Below are 21,987 nucleotides of genomic sequence, written 5' to 3'. Positions count from 1 at the left end.
ACCAGTGAATCAGTTTAGTTCACTGACCCACAGCTACAGTGACCCAGGACCATATGCCCCTGCACCCGTCTGTGAAGGTGGGCAGAAGACCTACACTCAGCCTGCCATTGGCCATATGCCTATAGACTCATGTCCCTCAGTATGTGGAAGTCTTGTCCCTAGTAGATTTTCTCTAAAAAGTATGCATTGATCACCCTTTTTACAGGCAAGCTATGTTATATAATGGTAGCCTTAAGTTACAAAACAGATAGATAAACAATTGTGTTTTACTTGTACCATCAAAGTCATTTTTATTAAAGATTTTTGTGGGTTCTTTTGCTTCTGCTTTTGCATCATAGGCTTTAGGGTTCCAAATCTTAAATCTCTTTTGGTTACTTTTACTGTGATTATAAATATAATACGATTCAAGAACCAGGTGTAAAATTACCATGACTACACTGTGGTTCTGCAAGATTTACCAATGAAATAAGCTAAAAAATAAATAAATAAATAAGCAAACTTCAAGAAAAATAGACTACATTGAGAAAATGTGCAACTTTTTCCTACTGTCATTCTAAAGAAGAAAGCATGCTTTTAATGATATCATTATCAAGATCTGTCCTTTTCAATTTGTCAGGATCATAGAGCTATAAACTCTATCTCAATGTAGTATAAAAGATTGAAGTCTTTAAAAGTTTTTATAAAATCTGTATTTCCCGGTAGTAGTGTACAGTATTTTAAAGAAAAAAGGTATATGCTAAAAGATTTTTCATATCAAAGCATTCTCTCTCATAAACTTAAACATAAAGGTTTTTTTCACCCAGCAGAATCCACTGCTCAGATTAGCAAATATGTCTGTGTATTTACTATTACTTGAAAAGTCTACTCGGTTTAGTCTGTGAATTGTTCTGTTTGAATCAGTGGAATGGAGACGAAATGACTGCCAACCTTTTCATGGTTTCCTCTCCTCCATGATTTGTAATCTGAATAAAGATCAGATATTTTGTTTAAAGAAGGTGGTTAAGTAGTCTGTCCTCATACAGTTAAAAGGAGATATTAATAACTCAACTCCTTTTAAATTTGGAAGACTTTCCCCTCTGGAATGGCAAATTAATAAGGTTGTCCTATAAAGAACTTGCTGCAAGACAGGTGATAATTATTTCAGATTTATAAAATTCCTGGTCAGTGTTATAACTCACATGGAGAGGAAGTGCAAATGAGTTGCCCGTAGCTAAAGGCACTGATATATGGGTAGAATGTTTAGCAGGTTACAAGATGGTGGATAAATTGCCTTCCTTGGCTTTTGCATTATTTGATAAATCTGTTTCGACAACAAGAAATTTTAGCCTAATTACCTGCCTAAAATAACACTTTTATGGAGCACTGCTCTAATTTTTGTCATCTTTTCCAACTATCAGATGAATGGATCTTTCCTGAAAATGCTGATCACATTTCATATCTGGCATCTAGCAGACAGTCTCTACTTCTGGATGATGACTCCTGCAATTCATTACATCTGTGTCTGGAAGCCAGCAAGGACAGTGAACATGACCAGCAGGCAGAGGAATCTCAGAGTGTTCCAAAGGACATGTTCACTTTTTCATCAAGACCACGATCAGCACCTCATGGAAAGACTCAGACTATGTCCCCAGAGGAGCTCTCATTTATTTTGGATCTAAAAGAGGATAACAGTGTGACAAGCAGAGACATCCAATCAGAGGATGATTTTTACGGTGGTAACAGCAGTGAAAAGGTACACTCCTTGATAAGTGAAGTAGTCTTAAAGCACAGTTGTTCCATTAGCTCCAATAAGCACTAAAACAAGTTGAAGTGAAAGAGGGAAAATCAACTGCTATTTATAAAAATGCAACAGATTGCCATGTCAGTCAACAGTTTGCATTAGGTTGTTATGGTAACTTCAAACTACTGTCTTTTTTTTTTTTTAATTAACAGCCGATTTCATTTTTAATTATAGAAACCAGTTTTTGGTTTCTTTCTGTTTTTTTCACTTTAATCTTTGTCTCACAGAATGAAAAATGATATGCAGTTTAGAGATATGATAGCAAGACCAGTAAAACATTGAGAACACATTGTTCTGGATCTCTGGGGAAATTGTGTTGCAGTTGCTAAGCTTCCTAAATTGATGGTTTTCTGGCTTCCTTACTCCCCTGCCATGTTTTCACCTTAGACCTATTAGGACTCATTATTTTCCATATGGTCCCTGAATTTGAAGAGTTGTGCCAATTAAAGTTGTGATAATGAGTCATGGATTAGTTCTGGGACTTGCCTTACAGGAAGCTGTTTGGAATTATTTAGAATACAAATATATCCTATAAATTAGTAAATTCATAAAAAGTTTAAAATGTGTCAAATCAAACTGAATATAGTTTAGAAATATTTGTTTAAAATCTAATACATTAATAACTTTTTCCCCATATGAAGTGCATTTATTTGTGGAATTTCTTCAGCTTTATTTATAATGATGGTCATTCATGCTTTCTGGAAAAAATTATTCTAAAAGCAGAATACCATCAGCTTTAGGGTTAGTGAAAATGTACAAAGCATTTCCATGTAGATATTATAGAAATAACTAGAAAACCTTTTTATATGTGCCCACAAAATGTTTTTATAACTCTACGTAATTGAGAATCTCTTTTTGGACAGTGAGGCACAGATTAAGTCCATAGCACCAACCTTCAGAGGCCATTGAGAATATAGTGGACTTGCTTAAGCAGTAATTATGGGTTTTTCCAACTTTTAATGAGTTTCTTCAGCAAAGTGCATGGAGGATCCTTTTTCACAATATTCTTGCTTCTGAGTGTGATGAAACAATTAGTCATACCAAACATAAACCTACTCAAATCCTTTTATACAGAATAGTACATTGGATGCTAGCATTTTAAGTGTTGCTGCTGAAGACATTTGTTCCTTTCACCTTTAATAACATAAAACTATAAAAATATGGACATTTGTCTTTAGCACCTAATAGTGTCCTCATCCCACCGATAATCCTTCCATGGTATAAACTGGCTAATTCACTTCATTTTATGAATAGAATAGGCTCATCCCCTTCCCACATGCACAGCACCATCTTTCTTACTACCCCAAAGGCATCAATCTAATAGTGGGCATTTCATGGCAAGTGGGAAATGGTAGTTCTCTGGAAAGCTGTGAGGGAAGTATTATGGATGACTGCCCTTTAAATAACACCCCATAAAGGACTTACCTCTTCCATCTATAGAAAGGCTAAGCCTTTAGAAGAAACAATAGAGAGTTTCATGGGAAAACGAAGAATAGCAACTCTGAATATTTTAATTTGATATCGCTTAATGCTTTCTTTTGTTGTAGCTACTCTGTCTCTGACATACTTCACTGTTTATTATGCAGATGTATATTTATTACCAACTACATAAAATTGAAAACAAATTTATCATGCATTACCCAAGCTTTCACTGGCAGGGCTATCTGGTCACTGTGCCATGCCCATCAAGGTGACCAGTCGCATATGGCTAGAGCCTGTGGTGAGACCATCTCATTGCCAATACTAGCACTGGCCAACCTTTAGTTGGAGCCTATTAAGAGTGGCAGCCAGAGAGAGGGGAGAAGCTTGCCACATTATCGAGCTTTAGGGTTTGTTTTTACAGAAACTAACAAGATACAACCTAAGATACAAAAACAGGACCAACAAAAATGCTAGACTATATTTAAACAAGTTTTAGAATGTGCAATGACCTCTTCAAAACAAAATTGGATTTTTTTCTTCTTTTGTATTTTTGGTAATTTCTTTTCCTGAAGGATAACTTCTTTTATTTATTAATTGTTTAAAATTAATGGGAAATTAGGCTACATGTTTACAATGTTTATTTACATATAGTCTTTGAAGAAAAATCAGTTTAGTTAATTAAGGCATCCTTACTATTAATTGCTTCATTTTAGAATGTTATATCCTTACCTTTATAATTATACTTCAGGAAAACATAATGTCAAGTTGTAAATAATGGTGGACAAGTGAATAACAATTATATTACTTATTGTGCTTGAAGTTTATAACTTGCAATTAAAAGACTTTATTTGATGTTAAGCCACTGAGGTTTTTGTTTTTTTTTTCTTTGAGACAGAGTTTCACTCTTGTTACTCAGGCTGGAGTGCAATGGCGATCTCGGCTCACTGCAACCTCCAACTCCTGGTTCAGGCAATTCTCCTGCCTTAGCCTCCTGAGTAGCTGGGATTACAGGCACGCACCACCGTGCCCAGCTAATTTTTTGTATTTTTAGTGGAGATGGGGTTTCACCATGTTGACCAGGATGGTCTCGATCTCTTGACCTCGTGATCCACCCGCCTCGGCCTCCCAAAGTGCTGGGATTACAGGCTTGAGCCACCGCGCCCGGCAACCACTGTGTATTTTTAAAGGAAATTAGATGTATTCAGTAACATATAAACTAGGCAAAATTAAATCATATTATTAGGATAGAAGAAAAGTACACATACAATAGTAAAAGCTTATTAAAATTAGCTTTCAGTGACACACTGTCTTTGTAATTGAAGTTACTAATCATTAATTCACATCTGAGAGCTTAGTGTTGGAGCCTCAAAAGTATGAATTTTTTGCATATACTCTTACCTTACTCTTTGCTTTATTATATATTTTATCCCTAGGCAGCCTATTTACTAATATTTCTGGTACTCAATTAATTTTGAAGTTGTTGTACTATGGAAACAATATTTCATAATGAGCTATAAAATCAAGACTACCATGTAAAATGAATTTTTTAGGAAAGCTTTTAAAATAGAGTGTCTTTCATATTATTGCAACATCTGAAAGAAACAAAAGCATGCAACTGTTATTGTCTCTGTTTTATATTTTATGTTATTATTCCCATGATGGCTTCTAGTGTATACACTTGGTTTTGCAACTTGAAATCATTAGCCTTATATTAATATTTTATTATTCCCCTACTTCAGGTTTTTACCTAGAAATACTACCATACTTTCCCTGAATTCTGGTTATGTATCGCATATTGAAGCAGATATTTGCAAGAACAAGTAATTTGTCTTGTATAACAGTCCAAATTGGAACATTTGGACCCCCAAAATTATTCATATTTGGACATGAATTATGTGGACTGACTACCTATAGTGTTCAGATTAGCCAGACGGCTTTCGTATCTTCTCTCCATCTAACTCTATGGAAGCCCGCAAAAAATAAATATATGAACAACAGATTAAAAGGACCGTTTTAGTCCACCCTTCCAGGTTTCTTGCTGTCATTACTTTCAGGACTTTTTTTTAGCAGTCAGTAGTTAAGCTATTTTATATTATATATTTTTGATAGCATATATTGCTGGATTATATTGTAAAACACTCACCCCTACATACTTGAGTAATGATTTTTTTTTAGCTGGAGTCTCACTGTGTTCCAGGCTGGAGTGCAGTGGTGTAATCTCAGCTCACTGCAACCTCTGACTGCCTGGTTGAAATGATTCTCCTGCCTCAGCCTCTTGAATAGCTCGGATTACAGGCATGCATCACCATGCCTGGCTAATTTTGTATTTCTAGTAGAGATGGGGTTTCATCATGTTGGCTCGATCTCCTAACCTTGTGATCCCCCCACCTCAGCCTCCCAAAGTGCTGGGATTACAGGCGTGAACCACCGCACCCAGCCAAGTAATAATTTTTAATTGCTTTCTCGCACACGCTTATGGACACATAAGGAAATAATATTTAGTCCACAGTGGTCTTCTTATATTTCTGTGTAGCCTTTAGATACTTTTAAATTTCAGTTTATGTGTTGGAAAAAAATGGAAAGAGTTTATTTTAATATATTGCCTTGCATTTTTATTCCTGTGTATTATGAATTAGAATATAACATACTCTGTAGACCTACCAGTTAAAATAATATTTATTCTGTATGAGTAATCTTTTTAGGCTGTTCACATCTACATGTCTTTATTATTATCTATTGAAGCTTTTCTCTAAAAAAAGTCACAGATCTCTTGGTTCTTGTGACTTCACTTTGCATTGTTATAAGAAGATAAAGGTTACAAAATGCTTGCCTATTTGCAATCTAATATTCCACCGTTTTTGCTAAATGATAGAAATCTTGCAGATAAGCATTTGGTTGAAGATAGTAGTTTTTACAAGAAATCTTTAAAGTGTTGTCAGTTAAAAGAACATGAAGTCAGATTTGCTGACAAGATGGCCAAATCGGAACAGTTCTGGTCTGCAGCTCCCAGTGAGATCAACGCAGAAGGCAAGTGATTTCTCCATTTCCAGCTGAGGTTCTCGGTTCATCTCATGTGGAGTGGTTGGACAGTGAGTGCAGTCCAAAGAGGTCAAGCCAAAGCAGGGCGGGGCATTACCTCATGCAGAAAGCCCAAGGGGTCAGGGGGTTTTCCTCCCCTAGCCACAGGAAACTATGAGAGACTGTCTCGGGAGGAATGGTGCACTCCAGCCCAGATACTGTGATATTCCCATGGTCTTTGCAACTGGCAGACCAGGAGATTCCCTCTGGTGCCTTCACCACCAGGGCCATGGGTTTCAAGCACAAAACTGGGGAGCGGTTTGGGCAGACACCAAGCTAGCTCTGCAGGAGTTTTGTTTTTTTTTTTTTCATACCCCAGTGGCACCTGGAATGCCAACAAGACACAACTGTTCAATCCTCTGGAAAGGGGGCTGAAGTCAGGAAGCCAAGTGGTCTGGCTGGGCAAGTTCCACCTCAGTGGAGCCCAGCAATCTAAGATTCACAGGCTTGAAATTCTCACTGCCAGCACAACAGTCTGAGGTCTACATGGGACACTGAGCTTGATGGAAGGAGAGGTGTACACCATTGCTGAGGCTTGAGCAGGTGGTTTTAACCTCACAATGTAAACAAAGTCAATGGGAAGTTCAAACTAGGTGGAGCCCACCTCAGCTCAGCAAAGCCGCTACAGCCAGACTACCTCTCTAGATTTCTATTCTCTGGACAGGACATCTCTGAAAAAAAGGCCAGTGCCCCAATCAGGGGCTTATAAATTAAACCCTCGTTTCCCTAGGACAGAGCACCTGGGGGAAGGGACAACTGTGGGCACAGTGTCAGCAGACTTAAACGTCCCTGCCTGACAGCGCTGAAGAGAGCAGCAGATCTCCCAGCACAGCATTCGAGCTCTGATAAGGGACAGACTACCTCCTCAAGTGGGTCTCTGATCCCCATATATCCTGACTGGGAGACACCTTCCAGTTGGGGCCAACAGACACTTCATACAGGAGATCTCTGGCCGGCATCTGGTGGGTGCCCCTCTGGGACAAAGCTTCCAGAGGAAGGAGCAGGCAGCAATCTTTGCTGTTCTGCAGCCTCCACTAGTGATACTCAGGCAAACAGGGTCTGGAGTGGACCTCCAGCAAACTCCAGCAGGCCTGCAGCAGAGGAGCCTGACTGTTAGAAGGAAAACTAACAAACAGAAAGGAATAGTATCAACATCAACAAAAAGGACTTCCACTCAGAATCCCCATCTAAAGATCGCCAACATCAAAGAACAAAGGTAGATAAATCCACAAAGATGGGGAGAAACCAGTGCAAAAAGGCTGAAAATTCCAAAAACCAGAATGCCTCTTCTCCAGCAAGGGATCACAACTCCTCACCAGCAAGGGAACAAAACTGGACAGAGAATGAGTTTGACGAATTGACAGAGGTAAGCTTCAGAAGGTGGGTAATAACAAACTCCTCTGAGCTAAAGGAGCATAAACACCTCTATGTAAATAAACTAGAAAATCTAGAAGAAATGGAAAAATTTGGATATATACACCCTCCCAAGACTAAACCAGGAAGAAATCAAATCCCTGAATAGACCAATAACAAGTTCTGAAATTGATGCAGTAATTAATAGCCTACCAACCAAAAAAAAAAAAGTCCAGGACCAGATGGATTCACAACCAAATTCTACCAGATGTACAAAGAGGAGCTGGTACTATTCTTTATGAAAATATTCCAAACAATAGAAAAAGACAGAATCATCCCTAACTCATTTTATGAGGCCAGCATCCTCCTGATACCAAAACCTGGTAGAGACACAACAAAAAAAGAAAATTTCAGGTCAATATCCCTGATGAACATCAATGCAAAACTCCTCAATAAAATACCAGCAAATGGAATCCAGCAGCACATCAAAAAAAAACATCAAACACTATCAAGTCGGCTTCATCCCTGGGATGCAACCCTGGTTCAACATATGTAAATCAATCAGTGTAATCCATCACATAAACAGAACCAATGACAAAAACCACATGATTATCTCAATAGATGCAGAAAAGGCCTTTGACAAAATTCAACAGCCCTTCATGCAAAATAACTCTCAATAAATTAGGTATTGATGAAACGTATCTCAAAATAATAAGAGCTGTTTATGACAAACCCACAGCCAATACCATACTGAATGGGCAAAAACTGGAAGCATTCCCTTTGAAAACTGGCACAAGACAAGAATACCCTCACTCAACACTCCTATTCAACATAGTATTGGAAGTTCTGGCCAGGGCAATCAGGTAAGAAAAAGAAATAAAGGATATTCAATTAGGAAAAGAGGAAGTCAAATTGTCTCTGTTTGCAAATGACATGATTGTATATTTAGAAAATTCTATCATCTCAGCCCCAAATCTCCTTAAGCTAATAAGCAATTTCAAGAAAGTCTTAGGATACAAAATCAATGTACAAAAATCACAAACATTCCTATACACCAATAACAGATAAACAGAGAGCCAAATCATGAGTGAACTCCCATTCACAATTGAAACAAAGAGAATAAAATATCTAGGAATACAACTTAAAAGGGATATGAAGGACCTCTTCAAGGAGAACTACAAACCACTGCTCAAAGAGATAAGAGAGGACACAAACAAATGGAGAAGCATTCCATGCTCATGGACAGGAAGAATCAATATTGTGAAAATGGCCATGCTGCCCAAAGTAATTTATAGATTCAATGCTATCCCTTTCAAGCTACCATTGACTTTCTTCACAAAATTGGCAAACCTACTTTAAATTTCTTATGGAACAAAAAGGAGCCTGCATAGTCAAGACAATTCTAAGCAAAAAAGAACAAAACTAGAGGGATCATACTACCTGACTTCAAGCTACACCTCAAGGATACAATAAGAAAGACCACATGTACTGGTACCAAAACAGATCTATAGACCAATGGAACAGAACAGAGGCCTCAGAGGCAAGTCCACACATCTACAACTGTCTAATCTTTGACAAGCCTGACAAAAACAAGAAATGGGGAAAGGATTCCCTATTTAATAAATGGTCTTGGGAAAACTGGCTAGCCATATGCAGAAAGCAGAAACTGGATCCCTCCCTTACACATTATGCAAAAATTAAAATGGATTAAAGACTTAAATGTAAGACCTAAAACTGTGAAAACCCTGGAAGAGAACCTAGGCAATACCATTCAGGACATAAGCATGGGCCAAAATTTCATGACTAAAACACCTAAAGCAATGGCAACAAAAGCCAAAATAGACAAATGGGATCTAATTAAACTTGAGAGCTTCTGCACCAAAAAAAAAAAAAAAAAAAAAAAAAAAATCTTTCATCAGAGTGAACAGGCAATCTACAGAATGGGAGAAAATTTTTGTAATCTGTCCATCTGAAAAAGGGCTAATATCCAGAATCTACAAGGAACTTAAACAAATTTACAAGAAAAAAACAAACCACCACATCAAAAAGTGGGCAAAAGATATGAACAGACACTTCTCAAAAGAAGGTATTTGTGTGGCCAGCAAACATGAAAAAATGCTCATCATCACTGGTCATTAGAGAAATGCAAATCAAAACCACATCGAGATACCATCTCATGCCAATTATAATGGTAATCATTAAAAATCAGAAAACAACAGATTCTGGAGAGGATGTGGAGAAATAGAAACACTTTTACACTGTTAGTGGGAGTATAAATTAGTTCAATTATTGTGGAAGATAGTGTGGCAATTACTCAAGGATCTAGAACTAGAAGTACCATTTGATCCAGCAATCCCATTACTGGGTATATACCCAAAGGATTATAAATCATTCTACTATAAAGACACATACACATGCATGTTTATTGCGGTATTGTTCACCATACCAAAGACTTGGAACCAAACCAAATGCCCATCAGTGGTAGACTGAATAAGAAAATGTGGCACATATTTACCATGGCATACTATGCAGACATAAAAACGTATGAGTTAATGTCCTTTGCAGGGACGTGGATGAAGCTAGAAACCATATTTCTCAGCAAACTAACACAAGAACAGAAAACCAAACACCACATGTTCTCACTCATAAGTGGGAGTTGAACAATGAGAACACATGGACACAGGGAGGGGAACATCACACATCAGAGCCTGTCAGGATTTGGGGTGCTAGGGGAGAGACAGCATTAGGAGAAATACCTAATATAGATGACGGGTTGATGGGTGCAGCAAACCACCATGGTACATGTATACCTATGTAACCTACCTGCATGTTCTGCACATGTAACCCACAACTTAAAGTATATTAACATATGTATATATACACATAAATGTATATGAAATGAAGTCTAACTATAGCAAAATAGATTTTGCCTTGAGAAATCGGAAGAGCCTTTTCATTTTCCCCAAGTATTTATATGATGATTTTGCTCTTCCTACATAGTCCCTGTAACTTATGCTGTGATTTGTCTCTAAAGTATCATTTGCTACAGGTAAAGATGTCATGAAAATAATTTGGCCAAACGTTTTTTTTTTTAGTATCAGGCATGCTTCAGGTTAGTTAATTGTTTAAAACTGTGGTATCTTTCTTTTATTTGTTTACAAATTCATAAAGTGTATTATAAGACAAAGCTATCACTTATCTTTGTCACCCAGAGGAAATTATATCACTTTCATCATTTGCTACAAAATTCAAGTAGAAGCACAAGTACTTCTTGGGGATGGTTTTTATGAAAACATTTAAGATACATTTGAATTGCCAGTCTTGTTATCATCAAAGAAGAAATTATTTTTTCATTCTGTTAGGACTATCTTTAGCAGAATTTGTACAAATAACTGTGCTCTTTAGTTGACAACAGAAGTATACCTATACTAGCTCTGTTGTTTGCTAGTGCTATCGTTCAACTAAAACATGCTGTCAATCCACACATGTAGTTACTAACATGATGGACAAAAGTAAGAACTCCTGCTGACTCAATCTCAATTACAAATTCAAAACTACTATTAAAAGTGTATTTTGAATATTGCAGATGTGTTTTGTTACAGAACTTTTAAGACATTTATATAAGATTTTTTTCATGGTGGATTGAATTAAAAACTCCATTGAAATATAAATAAATATGATCATCCACTTTTACAAAGGCTAAAATAGACTTCTATTCTGATTCACTCAACATTAAACTTGTGGTACAAAGAGCCTGGGTCCCATCTGCCGCAAGTAGGTGCCCCTCAAGAGTCATTAAAATTATCCTTTTAAAATTACAACTCAGCAAGAGCAATCCATTTTGTGTAGCCAGAAATTATTGTCCAAATGCCCATCTGCATGTCCTTTTAAGAAATGTAGTTCGGCAGAGGAAGTGCTGGCTCCTTGGGGAAATCATTCTCATCTTCGGCATACATATGCTGTGCTACAGTTAATCAGGCAAACTCTATTGATGTTCCTGGCACTGGGGCGTGATTGAATATTTAACAAACAAATGTTTCTGAGCCCAGAAGACAAACGGTTCAAGAGATTTGGGACTTTAAAAATATATATTAAGTTAAATCAAAAGCATTTTGTATTTGTTCTTCTGAGAAACAGAGGAACAGATGATTGAAAAGTGAAAATGGCATGACAACTTTTTTGCTACTCTGACAAATTATATTCAATTGCCGTACAGGTTTTCAGTAGCTATATGATAAACTAAAAGGAAACAAGTGGTTATTTTTCAACCAGATCATGGTACACTAACTTCTCATGCATGTAACAAATTTATATGTTACATAGAAAAAAAGTTTATCCCAGAAGGTGTTGAGCCCAAATGAATTACACATGTGAAATCAATGAATATCATCTCTACCTTATTAAAGAGGCAAAAGCATGCCTCTTCTTCTGCCTATAACAATGCAAAGAGAGGAATAGGGTTTTGCCAGTGCACTCACTCCCAATAAATACTTTTAAATTCTCTATTTATTTCTTCTCTAAATGAGAAGCTGACCCAATGGAAATCAAAACATTACTCAGATTTAGTCTCCTATATCATCTTGCCTTTCTCATTCATCCCAGTTTCTCTTTCAGAATCTGAAATCAGAATTAGTAATTCTAGGGCAACCAAGGCAAACAAGCCTTTGTACCCTGTCCAGATTCTCCAGTTATTTTTTTCTTTCCATATATTTAAAATAGCATGGAAATGTATTACTGTGGAAATGCAGTGCAACCAGGAGAATGCTCACCAGGGTACACAGCTAAATCCATCTGCTTCTCGGCTGATCTCCAAACCAGAGTATATCTTAGGAAAAATGTAAGATGAATGTCCATGTACATACTCATGAATATTTCTATGTATATAATCACTGCTCATGCTAAGCAAAGAGAAATGCTTTACACCTGAGTAAACCGCTAGGAGAAAGAAAAGGCTGTACCCTGACCCACCACAGGTGGAAAAATACACTTCTTACCAAATGCATTGATTTTTAAGGTGTTTTCTGAATAATGTGGCAAACATCTAGTTTTCCATGCAGCCCTCTAAATTCCTGAAATAGTACATCTAAAATTTCTAAAATGACATTTAATATCTTCTACCTTATGATGTTATTACTTTTTAGGTACCATTTCTCTCTTAGACTTTATACCTCTTGAGGAGTAGCCCTGTCCTTCTTACCTGTGTATCTTGTATAGTGTCTAGAAAATGTGTCATACAAAGTAGGAGCTTAACAATTATTTGTCGAATTAATATATACTGAAAACACTTCCAATTTCTACCTACATTATATACAAGATATCATGTCTTCATTTTTAATGATGGAAATAAATAAGTAGAGGATCTTTTGATCACAGAAATCCCACTGCCAATTGTATATGACAATTACAGGAAATTAAACTGCAATTTTTTTTAATTAGTGAAGAGTTAGCCTTGTCTCACTGCCAGACCAAATTTAAAAAAGAAACATTTATGGTAGTTCCACCAATACCATCTTAGAACTAGGACTTGGGAAATGTTTACCATAGTTTTTATTTACCTTCTTCTCCAGAGAAGACTAAACTTTTATCTTTATGTCTGTGAAAAAAAAATTGCAAGAGTCACCACTCTATTACCTAGTGATTTAGATCACTGGGCATTTTTTCAGGTAGCTCTGACAGTCTTTCAAGTTTTCTGCCTGAAGGCAGAGTTCTTCAACAATATAAACATCTTAGGCTGCCCAGACTGGTAGGGAAGGACAGGCTCACTCTGTAAGTGGTCTATAGCAGACAGGGTTGACCAGTGTCTGCAGCTGAGGCCATGCAGGGACAGTTACAAGTGCAGAAATATTCTCGCCAGTCTTATTTTTTCACTTGGGCCACAAAGTAAAGGCCCAAGATTGGCAACCAATCACCATCTTTTCTTATACCCTCTCTGGAACTCTGAAAGATAAGTTTCTCCATCAGTTATAAATGTATGTGCATGTGCGTGTGTGTGTGAAGAGAAGGTAGTGTAGACTCGTGTGTGTGTGTGTGTGTGTGTGTGTGTGTGTGTGTGTGAAGATGAAGCTAGTGTAGACAAAGAAAATGTATGCCCAGGGTGAGTACCAAGAAGAAATGTTTATAAAACATCCTTAGCAATGCGGTTCTTGTCCTTAGTGTACTGTAGGTAAACCATTTCTTAGGAGGTTTGGTTTTTTTCAGTATTAATGATTAATTTTCTTCTTCAGATATTTCAGTATTAGATTTTTTAACAGGAAAATACCTACTTTATTTTGAAGGTTTTTTTTTTTCTATCGTTCTTTTTTTTTTTCTTTATTTCAATAGGTTTTAGGGGAACAGGTAGTATTTGATTACATGAATAAGTTATTTAGTGGTGACTTCTAAGATTTTGGTGCACCCGAATAGTGTACACTGTACCCAGCGTGTAGTCTTTTATCCCTCACGCTCTTCCCACCCTTCCCCTGAGTCCTCAGAGTCCACTGTATTATTCTTATGACTTTGAGTCCTTATAGCTTAGCTCTTACTTATGAGTGAGAACAAACAATGTTTGGTTTTTCATTCCTGAGTTACTTCACTTAGAATAACGGTCTCCAATTCCATGCAAGCTTCTGCAAATGCCATTATGTTGTTCCTTTTTATGGCTGAGTAGTAACCCATGGTATATGTGATGTGTGTGTGTGTGTGTGTGTGTGTGTGTGTGTGCGTGCGTGTGTGTGTGTATCACATTTTCTTTATCCACTTGTCTATTGATGAGCTTTTGGGCTGGTTACACATTTTTGCAGATGTGACTTGTGATGCTATAAACATGTGTGTGCAAGTATCTTTTTCATATAATGACTTATTTTTCCTTCAGGTAGATACTCAGTAGTGGTATTGCTGGATCAAATGGTAGTTCTAATATTAGGAATCTAAAAGTTCTCTTTAAGGAACATTGCATTCTCCACCAACAGTGGGAATGTGAAACCTCTTAGAAGAGATTTTAAGACCCAAGTATACAAGGGGACTTCAAAAAGTTCATGGAAAAAGCCTACTATGAAAAAAATATACATGGATTTCAAAAATAAAAATTCTACCAAAATAAACTTGTACTAACTTATTATGACATGTTTGAACAGAATCTAGTTTGAAGCACTAAGGAAGGATAAGACATCAATTTGAAAAAATAGCCTCAGTCAGAGCGATATGAATTCTGCTAAAATTGAAGCAAGAACCAACATTAAATTTATGGTGAAGCTTGGATGGAAACATGGTGAAATCATTGTTACTTTACAAAAAGCTTATGGGGACAATGCCTGCAAATAAATCAGCAGTTTACAAACTTACTTTAAGAAGGGATGAAACAATGTTGAAGATGAAGCCCTCAATGGCAGGTCATCCACATCAATTTATGAGGAAAAAAATAATTTTGTCCCTGCCCTAATTGAAAGGGACCAAAGACTAACAGCAGAAACAATAGTCAATGCCACTGACATCTCAACTGATTCAGCTTACATAATTCTGACTGAAAAATTAAAGTTAAGCAATCCACTCAATGGGTGCCAAAACCATTGTGCCCAGATAACAAGAGCAGAGCTTTCAATGGAAATTTTGAACAGGTGGGATCAAGATCCTGAAGCATTTCCTTGAAGAATTATAACAGGAAAGGAAACGTGGCTTTACCACTATGATCCTGAAGGCAAAGGACAGTCAGAACAATGGCTACCAAGAGGTGTGAGTGGCCCAGTCAAAGCACAATTGGACCAGTCAAGAACAAAGGTCATGGCAGTGGTTTTGGGGATGCTCAAGGCATTTTATTTGTTGACCTTCTGAAGGATGAAAGAACAGGAACATCTGCTTATTGTAAGAGTTTGGCCGGGCGCAGTGGCTCAAGCCTGTAATCCCAGCACTTTGGGAGGCTGAGGCGGGTGGATCACGAGGTCAAGAGATCAAGACCATCCTGGTCAACATGGTGAAACCCCATCTCTACTAAAAATACAAAAAAATTAGCTGGGCATGGTGGCGCTTGCCTGTAATCCCAGCTACTCAGGAGGCTGAGGCAGGAGAATTGCCTGAACCCAGGAGGCGGAGGTTGTGGTGAGCCGAGATTGCACCATTGCACTCCAGCCTGGGTAACAAGAGCGAAACTCTGTGTCAAAAAAAAAAAAAAAAAAAAAAAGTGGTTTGAGAAGGTTAGCCAAAGCTTTAGCTGAAAAACACCCACAAAAGCTTCCCCACAGTCTTTCTTCACAACGACAATGCTCCTGCTCACTCCTCTTTTCAAAAAAGTTTGATTTTGCAAGAGTTTTGTTGGGAAATTATTAGGTATCTGCCTTATAATCCTGATTTGGCTCTTTCTGACTTCTTTTTGTTTTATAATAAGGAGCACCCAGTTTGTCTTGTTTTTTTCAGTTAATAATGTTTAAAAAAAAAAAAAAAAAAGACTTCATTGATGTGGTTATATTCCCAGGACCCTCAGTTTCTTCAGGATCGACTAAATGGCTGGCATCATGGCTTACAAAAGTGTCTTGACCTTGATGCAGCTTATGTTAAGAAATAAAGTTTATATTTTTATTTTATCTCTTAATTTTATATTTCTGTGAGCTTTTTGAAGTCCCCTTGGACCTTGCTTGAGAGCACAGCTGTCTACTCATCTCAACTACATTTCACAAGAAGAAAAAATTATAACAGGGTAGGGTTAGAGGTCTCATACTCTATGTAAGAGACTGCAAGAATTACTCAGTATGACATACTCTGCCTTTGACATATTGACTTGAACTCTCAAACCAGTCCAGCTTCTCTATCATCACTGCCATTGCCTTAATTCAGGTGTTTCAACCATCCTACTAACAACAATACAATAGTCTACTGATTGGCCTCCAGTCCTACTATCTCTACAAAACAACCCAGACACTCCACAAACAGTATCCAAAAACATGCACCCCTGCCTTCTATTTTGTGTTGTTGTGACATTCCCCTGCTTCACACAATGACTTTTGTTTTGCCTTCAGAATATAGTCCCTGAATGCCAGAGGTTATGTTCTTGTCTAATGTTGCAGTTCTGGCATCTACAGCACCTAGATGTACTTGGCCCATGATAAGGAAGAAAGGAAGACAGAACAATGATAGATAAGATAGATCCCTTCTAATTAAAAGCTTTTGTAGATCTCTCCCTTGTACCATGCCCAACCTGGAGCAGACTCCCTCACCTTTGCCCTTGCTTCACTTTGGAAAGGAAGATTTTATTTAGATTGCAATCATTATGTTGAGTGTATATGGTGGTAAAACATTGAGGAAGAAATTGAACAGTCCAATCAGTCACCCAAGTATTTGTTTTAAAAAACCTGTAATCCCAGCACTTTGGGAGGCCGAGGCGGGTGGATCACGAGGTCAAGAGATCGAGACCATCCTGATCAACATGGTGAAACCTCATCTCTACTAAAAATACAAAAAACTAGCTGGGCATGGTGGCGCGTGCCTGTAATCCCAGCTACTTAGGAGGCTGAGGCAGGAGAATTGCCTGAGCCCAGGAAGCGGAGGTTGCGGTGAGCCGAGATCACGCCATTGCACTCCAGCCTGGGTAACAAGAGCGAAACTCCGTCTCAAAAAAAAAAAAAAAAAAAAAATTCCAGCCTTTATAAATAACTAGATGCTGGGTTCTGAAGGACAAAGGAATAGCTTACTGAAACTGAATGTTAAGATATGCGTTGTCAGACACCAAATAATTTCTTCGAAATGTACTCTGCTTTTAGTTTTTTCTCTAAGTTTATCATTTTACATCTGTTTATTATGTAAATTTAAATAGATGAATCAAATTGGAAGGATCTACCATGACAGGTACATGCAGTGATCATGCAGTTTAAATTGTATTATTTTATAACAGAAAAATCTACCTACTGAAATAGCACTATGTTTCTCATTTTCATTATCTACTTTCATTGCTGTTGATTTCATGTTTGTAATTCTTCCTTTATCGGATTTAAAAATTTAAACTTTCGGCTGGACATGGTGGCTCATGCCTGTAATCCCAGCACCTTGGGAGGCTGAGGTGGGTGGATCACGAGGTCAGATTCAAGACCAGCCTGGCTGAGATGGCGAAACACCATCTCTATTAAAATGCAAAAATTAACTGGGTGTGGTGCTGCATGCCTGTAATCCCAGCTACTTGGGATGCTGAGGCAGAGAATTGCTTGAACCTGGGAGGCTGAGGTTGCAGTTAGCGGAGATCATGGCACTGCATTCAGCCTGGGTGGCAGAGTGAGACTCTGTCTAAAAAAAAAAAAAATTTAACTTTTCTATTTCTATGGATAATCACAGAACTGTGGACTTGGAAAATTATTGTAGCTTTTATTTTCACTTTCTAAGTATTTATGCTTAATGAGGTTTACATTTTGTGGAAATAATACACTTTCTAGAAAAGACTAAAATTTTCATGTAAGAAAAATACTTTATAAAACAAAAATACTTTATAAAACATGTTCTATTATCTATTGCTCTTGAAAAACAAAACTGCCCTACAATAAGGTAAAAATGCTACCCCAGACCCACTTGCATGTATTAATAGAGTACCATTTCTCTGCTTAAGTAGGCTAAATACCATCAGTTCTAGTTATTTCTTTTTCCATGGAGTTAACTTATCAGAAAGTCAAAGTATATGATTCTTAGATGTTTTAGATGACTTGCTATGGATTCTCTTCTTTTAGACAGTCTTTGGAATGAATATGAGTGACTACTTCTTAAATGTTCTCTTGTTATTCATAAGTAAAAAATATGCCTTACCCAGACCAAATGCTATATCACAGGACATTTTAGCAAATGGTTTATACCTATTTGCATTGCTAGTTTTAGTTACTCATATTTTTCTTTATAGATTAAAGTAAAATCTACATATATGTGCTTTTGCTTTATTCATAGAAAATGTGAATTTATGAAGAACTTATACTCAGTAACCTATTCACCACAAATTCCTGCTCAAAATGATTTTCATTTTGTTCCCCAATGTAGGGTAACCACAGTATCCAGGGTTCTTCAGGCCCAACAACTGGTCCTTCAGGGTTAACTCAGTTAACTTTAGAGAGCCTACTGGGGAAAGCTGCAAGGTGGACAAGTAAGGAATATATAAAGAGCGCCTACACAGAAGCAGGAGCCACAGAAAGCCATGATTCCTCGGCGAAGCAAATAGATAAAAATGACTTTCAAATGAGTTTGTTGCCTACACCATGCCTTTCTCCAACTGGAAGAAGTTGTGGATCCTCTCAGAAAACTCCAGACCCCCTAATCAAAGCAAAGGACCTACCAGCCCAGCAAGTGCCAGCTTCACTAAATAAAATCTCCCTGAAAGAAATCTCAGGGGAAAGGCTGAGCTCAATCCCCGAAGCATGTGTAAGTGATTCCATGTGGTTTATAGATACCGGTAGTATGTCCTGCTGTGTTCCGTTCTGTTCCACACACCTTTTTAGCAGTATCTATTTTTCATCATTTGAGTGATTAGTAATGTATTTTCTTTCCTACTCTGATGTGTTTCAGTTCAGTAACAGCAGTTGTTAGTCTACTGCACATCCCAAGGATAATAGAAAACCTCATGTTTTTAATGAAAAAGATAATTATGTAATTTTCATCTTAACAGTTTTTTTTTATTTCCTAGTTACTTCCCGTAATTTTTAGTTATCACTGCCTGCAAATTATAAATGACGATCTGATTTTTGAGCCAAAAGCTTACCAGTAAAATTGACAGATTTTCAATAACAATCTACATTAGGAGCCATAAAAACATCATTATTCTATTCACTTTGTAGTCTCTCTGCAGCAGTTCCCCAAATAATAAATGATATGAGTGAAGGTTAACAGTAAAGCAGTGTCATCGAATAAATCCCTTGGCTAGTTTGGTGGCTGTATTCATATCCATCAAATTGATTTTTTCCTTCCGGTATTAGTACTTTTCTTCCTTCAGTTCCCCTATAAGCTACACTTAGAAACTAGAGAACAAATGAGGCCATACAGAATACATGACATGTATATTCCATTTGTTTAAACATTACAGATTTTCTTTATGTTTTATGTCCTAAATATTCTGTGGGTGTTGCATTGTAAAGCTTTGGTTCAATTATGTTCTAAGCAAGTTAGAGTGGATTAATTGTTAGCTGGCACAGGTAGTAGATATATTCATAATTATCATCAGCAAAATAGAAGTAGCTAATATTTTGTGAACATTTATCATGTGCCAGTCAATGTACCAAGCCCTTTTCCATGAAGTAGTTCACTTATTCCTCACAGTAACCCTGTGAGATAAGGACTGCCATTATTTGCACATCATTTTCAAATGAGGAAACATGAAACTTTAGCATAGTTAGGCAGTTTTTTCAAGGACAACAGCTAGTTAATCAAAGAGGGACACCTTGAATCTAGATTCTGACTCTAGAACTATTTCCAGCCTGCTCTGCCACATAAACAGGGGTTAGATTGCTGTGTGGGATATATTACTATATCCACCCTACTCTGCCGCATAAACATGGGTTAAGTCTTGTAAAACTGATAGCCTCTCTCAAGAAACATCTAAAGATAGAACTGAAATGTGTTCCTCTTTTACTGTCACATGCATGTGTGCACATGTGTTTGTATGTTTGTGTGTGTGTGTGTGTGTGTGAGAGAGAGAAAATAGTAAATCACTTAATCTAGTGAAAATGTATTTGCTGCGTGGTGATTTAGGATGAAAGTTGTCAGTAATTTTTTCCATGTTTTTCACTGTTGAAAACTTTTCTTAAAACAAACAAACGTTCTTGCTCTACTTAATTGTAATTTTTTTCCTTTGGTTGTGCTAATGAATTTGAATGTAGCTAGTATACTAGCCTATGGATTTATTCCATAGCACTGCTTCACTTGACTTCAATCAATACTGGGCTGCCAAAAACAGAAACAAAGCCAGTGTTTCAGAAGCATTCCACTTAGTTACCCCTCTAATTTCTTGGTCACTTACCTTCTATTAAGATAGAGTCTGTCATCCAGTATATCCAAAAGTTAATGATTTTCAAACCTCTGATTTTTTCTGTAGAAGTAGAACCAATGCACAAAGATAAGTTTGGAAACTTGAGGCACAAATGAACTTGATGTACTCAACAAAGTGCACTACCTAAAAAATAGTTCTCTCTGACAATACCAGGAAGTAATAAAATGAAGAAAGAGACCAAAGCTTGGAGGAAGAGCCAGGGACTTATTCTCACCTGTTACCTTCATTTAAGAGACTTTTCTGATAAGAAAGTTCCCAGAAACCATTTGGGTTATTTCAGGAGACCTTTTCTGTAACTACTCATTGTAGATTACAAAGTACAAGCCTGGTATATCTCTTCTTCCTCACAGGAGCACTATAAGAAATTATCATTCCATTTTACAGTTAAGGAGACTGACTCAGAGCAATCATTTTAAAGGGATGAAGAAGGGGAAGGAACTTTATCTGTGGTGAGGGGATAAAGGTATAAAAGCCTTGTTTCCCATATGTGCAGAGAAGTTTTCCTCAGTATCAAAACTCAGACAAATAAAATGTTGTATCTCAGCCGGGTGTGGTGGCTCACACCTGTAGTCCCAGCACTTCAGGCAGCTAAGGCAGGAGGATTGCTGGAGCCCAGAAGTAGGAGACCAGCCTGGGCAACAAAATGATGCCTCTTCTCTACAAAAAAATAAAAAGAAAGAAAGAAAATTAGCTAGGCATAGCTGTGTGCACCTATAGTCCCAGCTACTTGGAAGGCTGAGGTAGGAGAAATTTTTGAGCCCAAAAGTTCAAGGCTGCACTGAGCCATGATCACACCACTGCACTCTAGCCTGGATGACAAGCAAGACCCTGTCTCAAAATAAAAATAAAAAAAAAAAAAAAAAGTTGTATCTCTCACAAGCCATGTGATCATTAGCATCTATGGCCCACATTTGTGAATGTGATCATCTTAGTTTAATAGGACATAAAATAATTGAAGTCATAAGGCAGTCTGCCTCATTTCAAAGCAAATTTACAATAAGAATGGAGCGTTCTTCCATAGACACCTTTTAAACACCAGCATTTTCTCCACTTGGCATTTGCAGCTAAGAATCTATGAAAATTATCTATAGATAAGATAGGGTGCTGTATGCTTACTAACTCACAAAGGGATTTTTCCCCAGATCCCAGAGACTCATGGCGTGACTTTTTTAAAATAACTACTTTATTGAGATTGAATTCACACAACATAGAACTCATCCTATTAAAGTGTACAATTCACTCGTTTTTAGTATGTTCACAGAGTTTTCCAGCCATCACCACTATCTAATTTTAGATCATTTTCATCATCCCAAAAGAAGCCCTATACCCAGTAGCAGTTACTCCCAATTACTCCTCCTCCCAAACTCTTGGTAACAAC

General features: G+C 37.3%; 1 protein-coding gene across 8 annotated transcripts in view; it reads left to right on the top strand.

Moving 5' to 3' along the window:
* The window catches only part of CFAP20DC (CFAP20 domain containing), a 287,993-nt gene that overhangs the window by 174,705 nt on the left and 91,301 nt on the right, over positions 1 to 21,987 (top strand). For 7 of the 8 annotated variants that reach the window (XM_074404464.1, XM_074404462.1, XM_010330936.2 and 4 more), the window contains 2 exons: positions 1,398 to 1,732; positions 18,611 to 18,988. In XM_074404464.1, coding sequence (XP_074260565.1) covers positions 1,398 to 1,732; positions 18,611 to 18,988 — 713 coding nt within the window. Of the gene's footprint in view, positions 1 to 1,397; positions 1,733 to 18,610; positions 18,989 to 21,987 lie in introns of those variants that run through there. The other variant, XR_012518796.1, reaches the window with a different exon arrangement.

The sequence above is a fragment of the Saimiri boliviensis genome, chromosome 8, assembly GCF_048565385.1.
Source record: "Saimiri boliviensis isolate mSaiBol1 chromosome 8, mSaiBol1.pri, whole genome shotgun sequence".
Classification (NCBI taxonomy): Eukaryota; Metazoa; Chordata; class Mammalia; order Primates; family Cebidae; genus Saimiri; species Saimiri boliviensis.
This window is presented reverse-complemented; position numbering and strand designations above follow the sequence as displayed.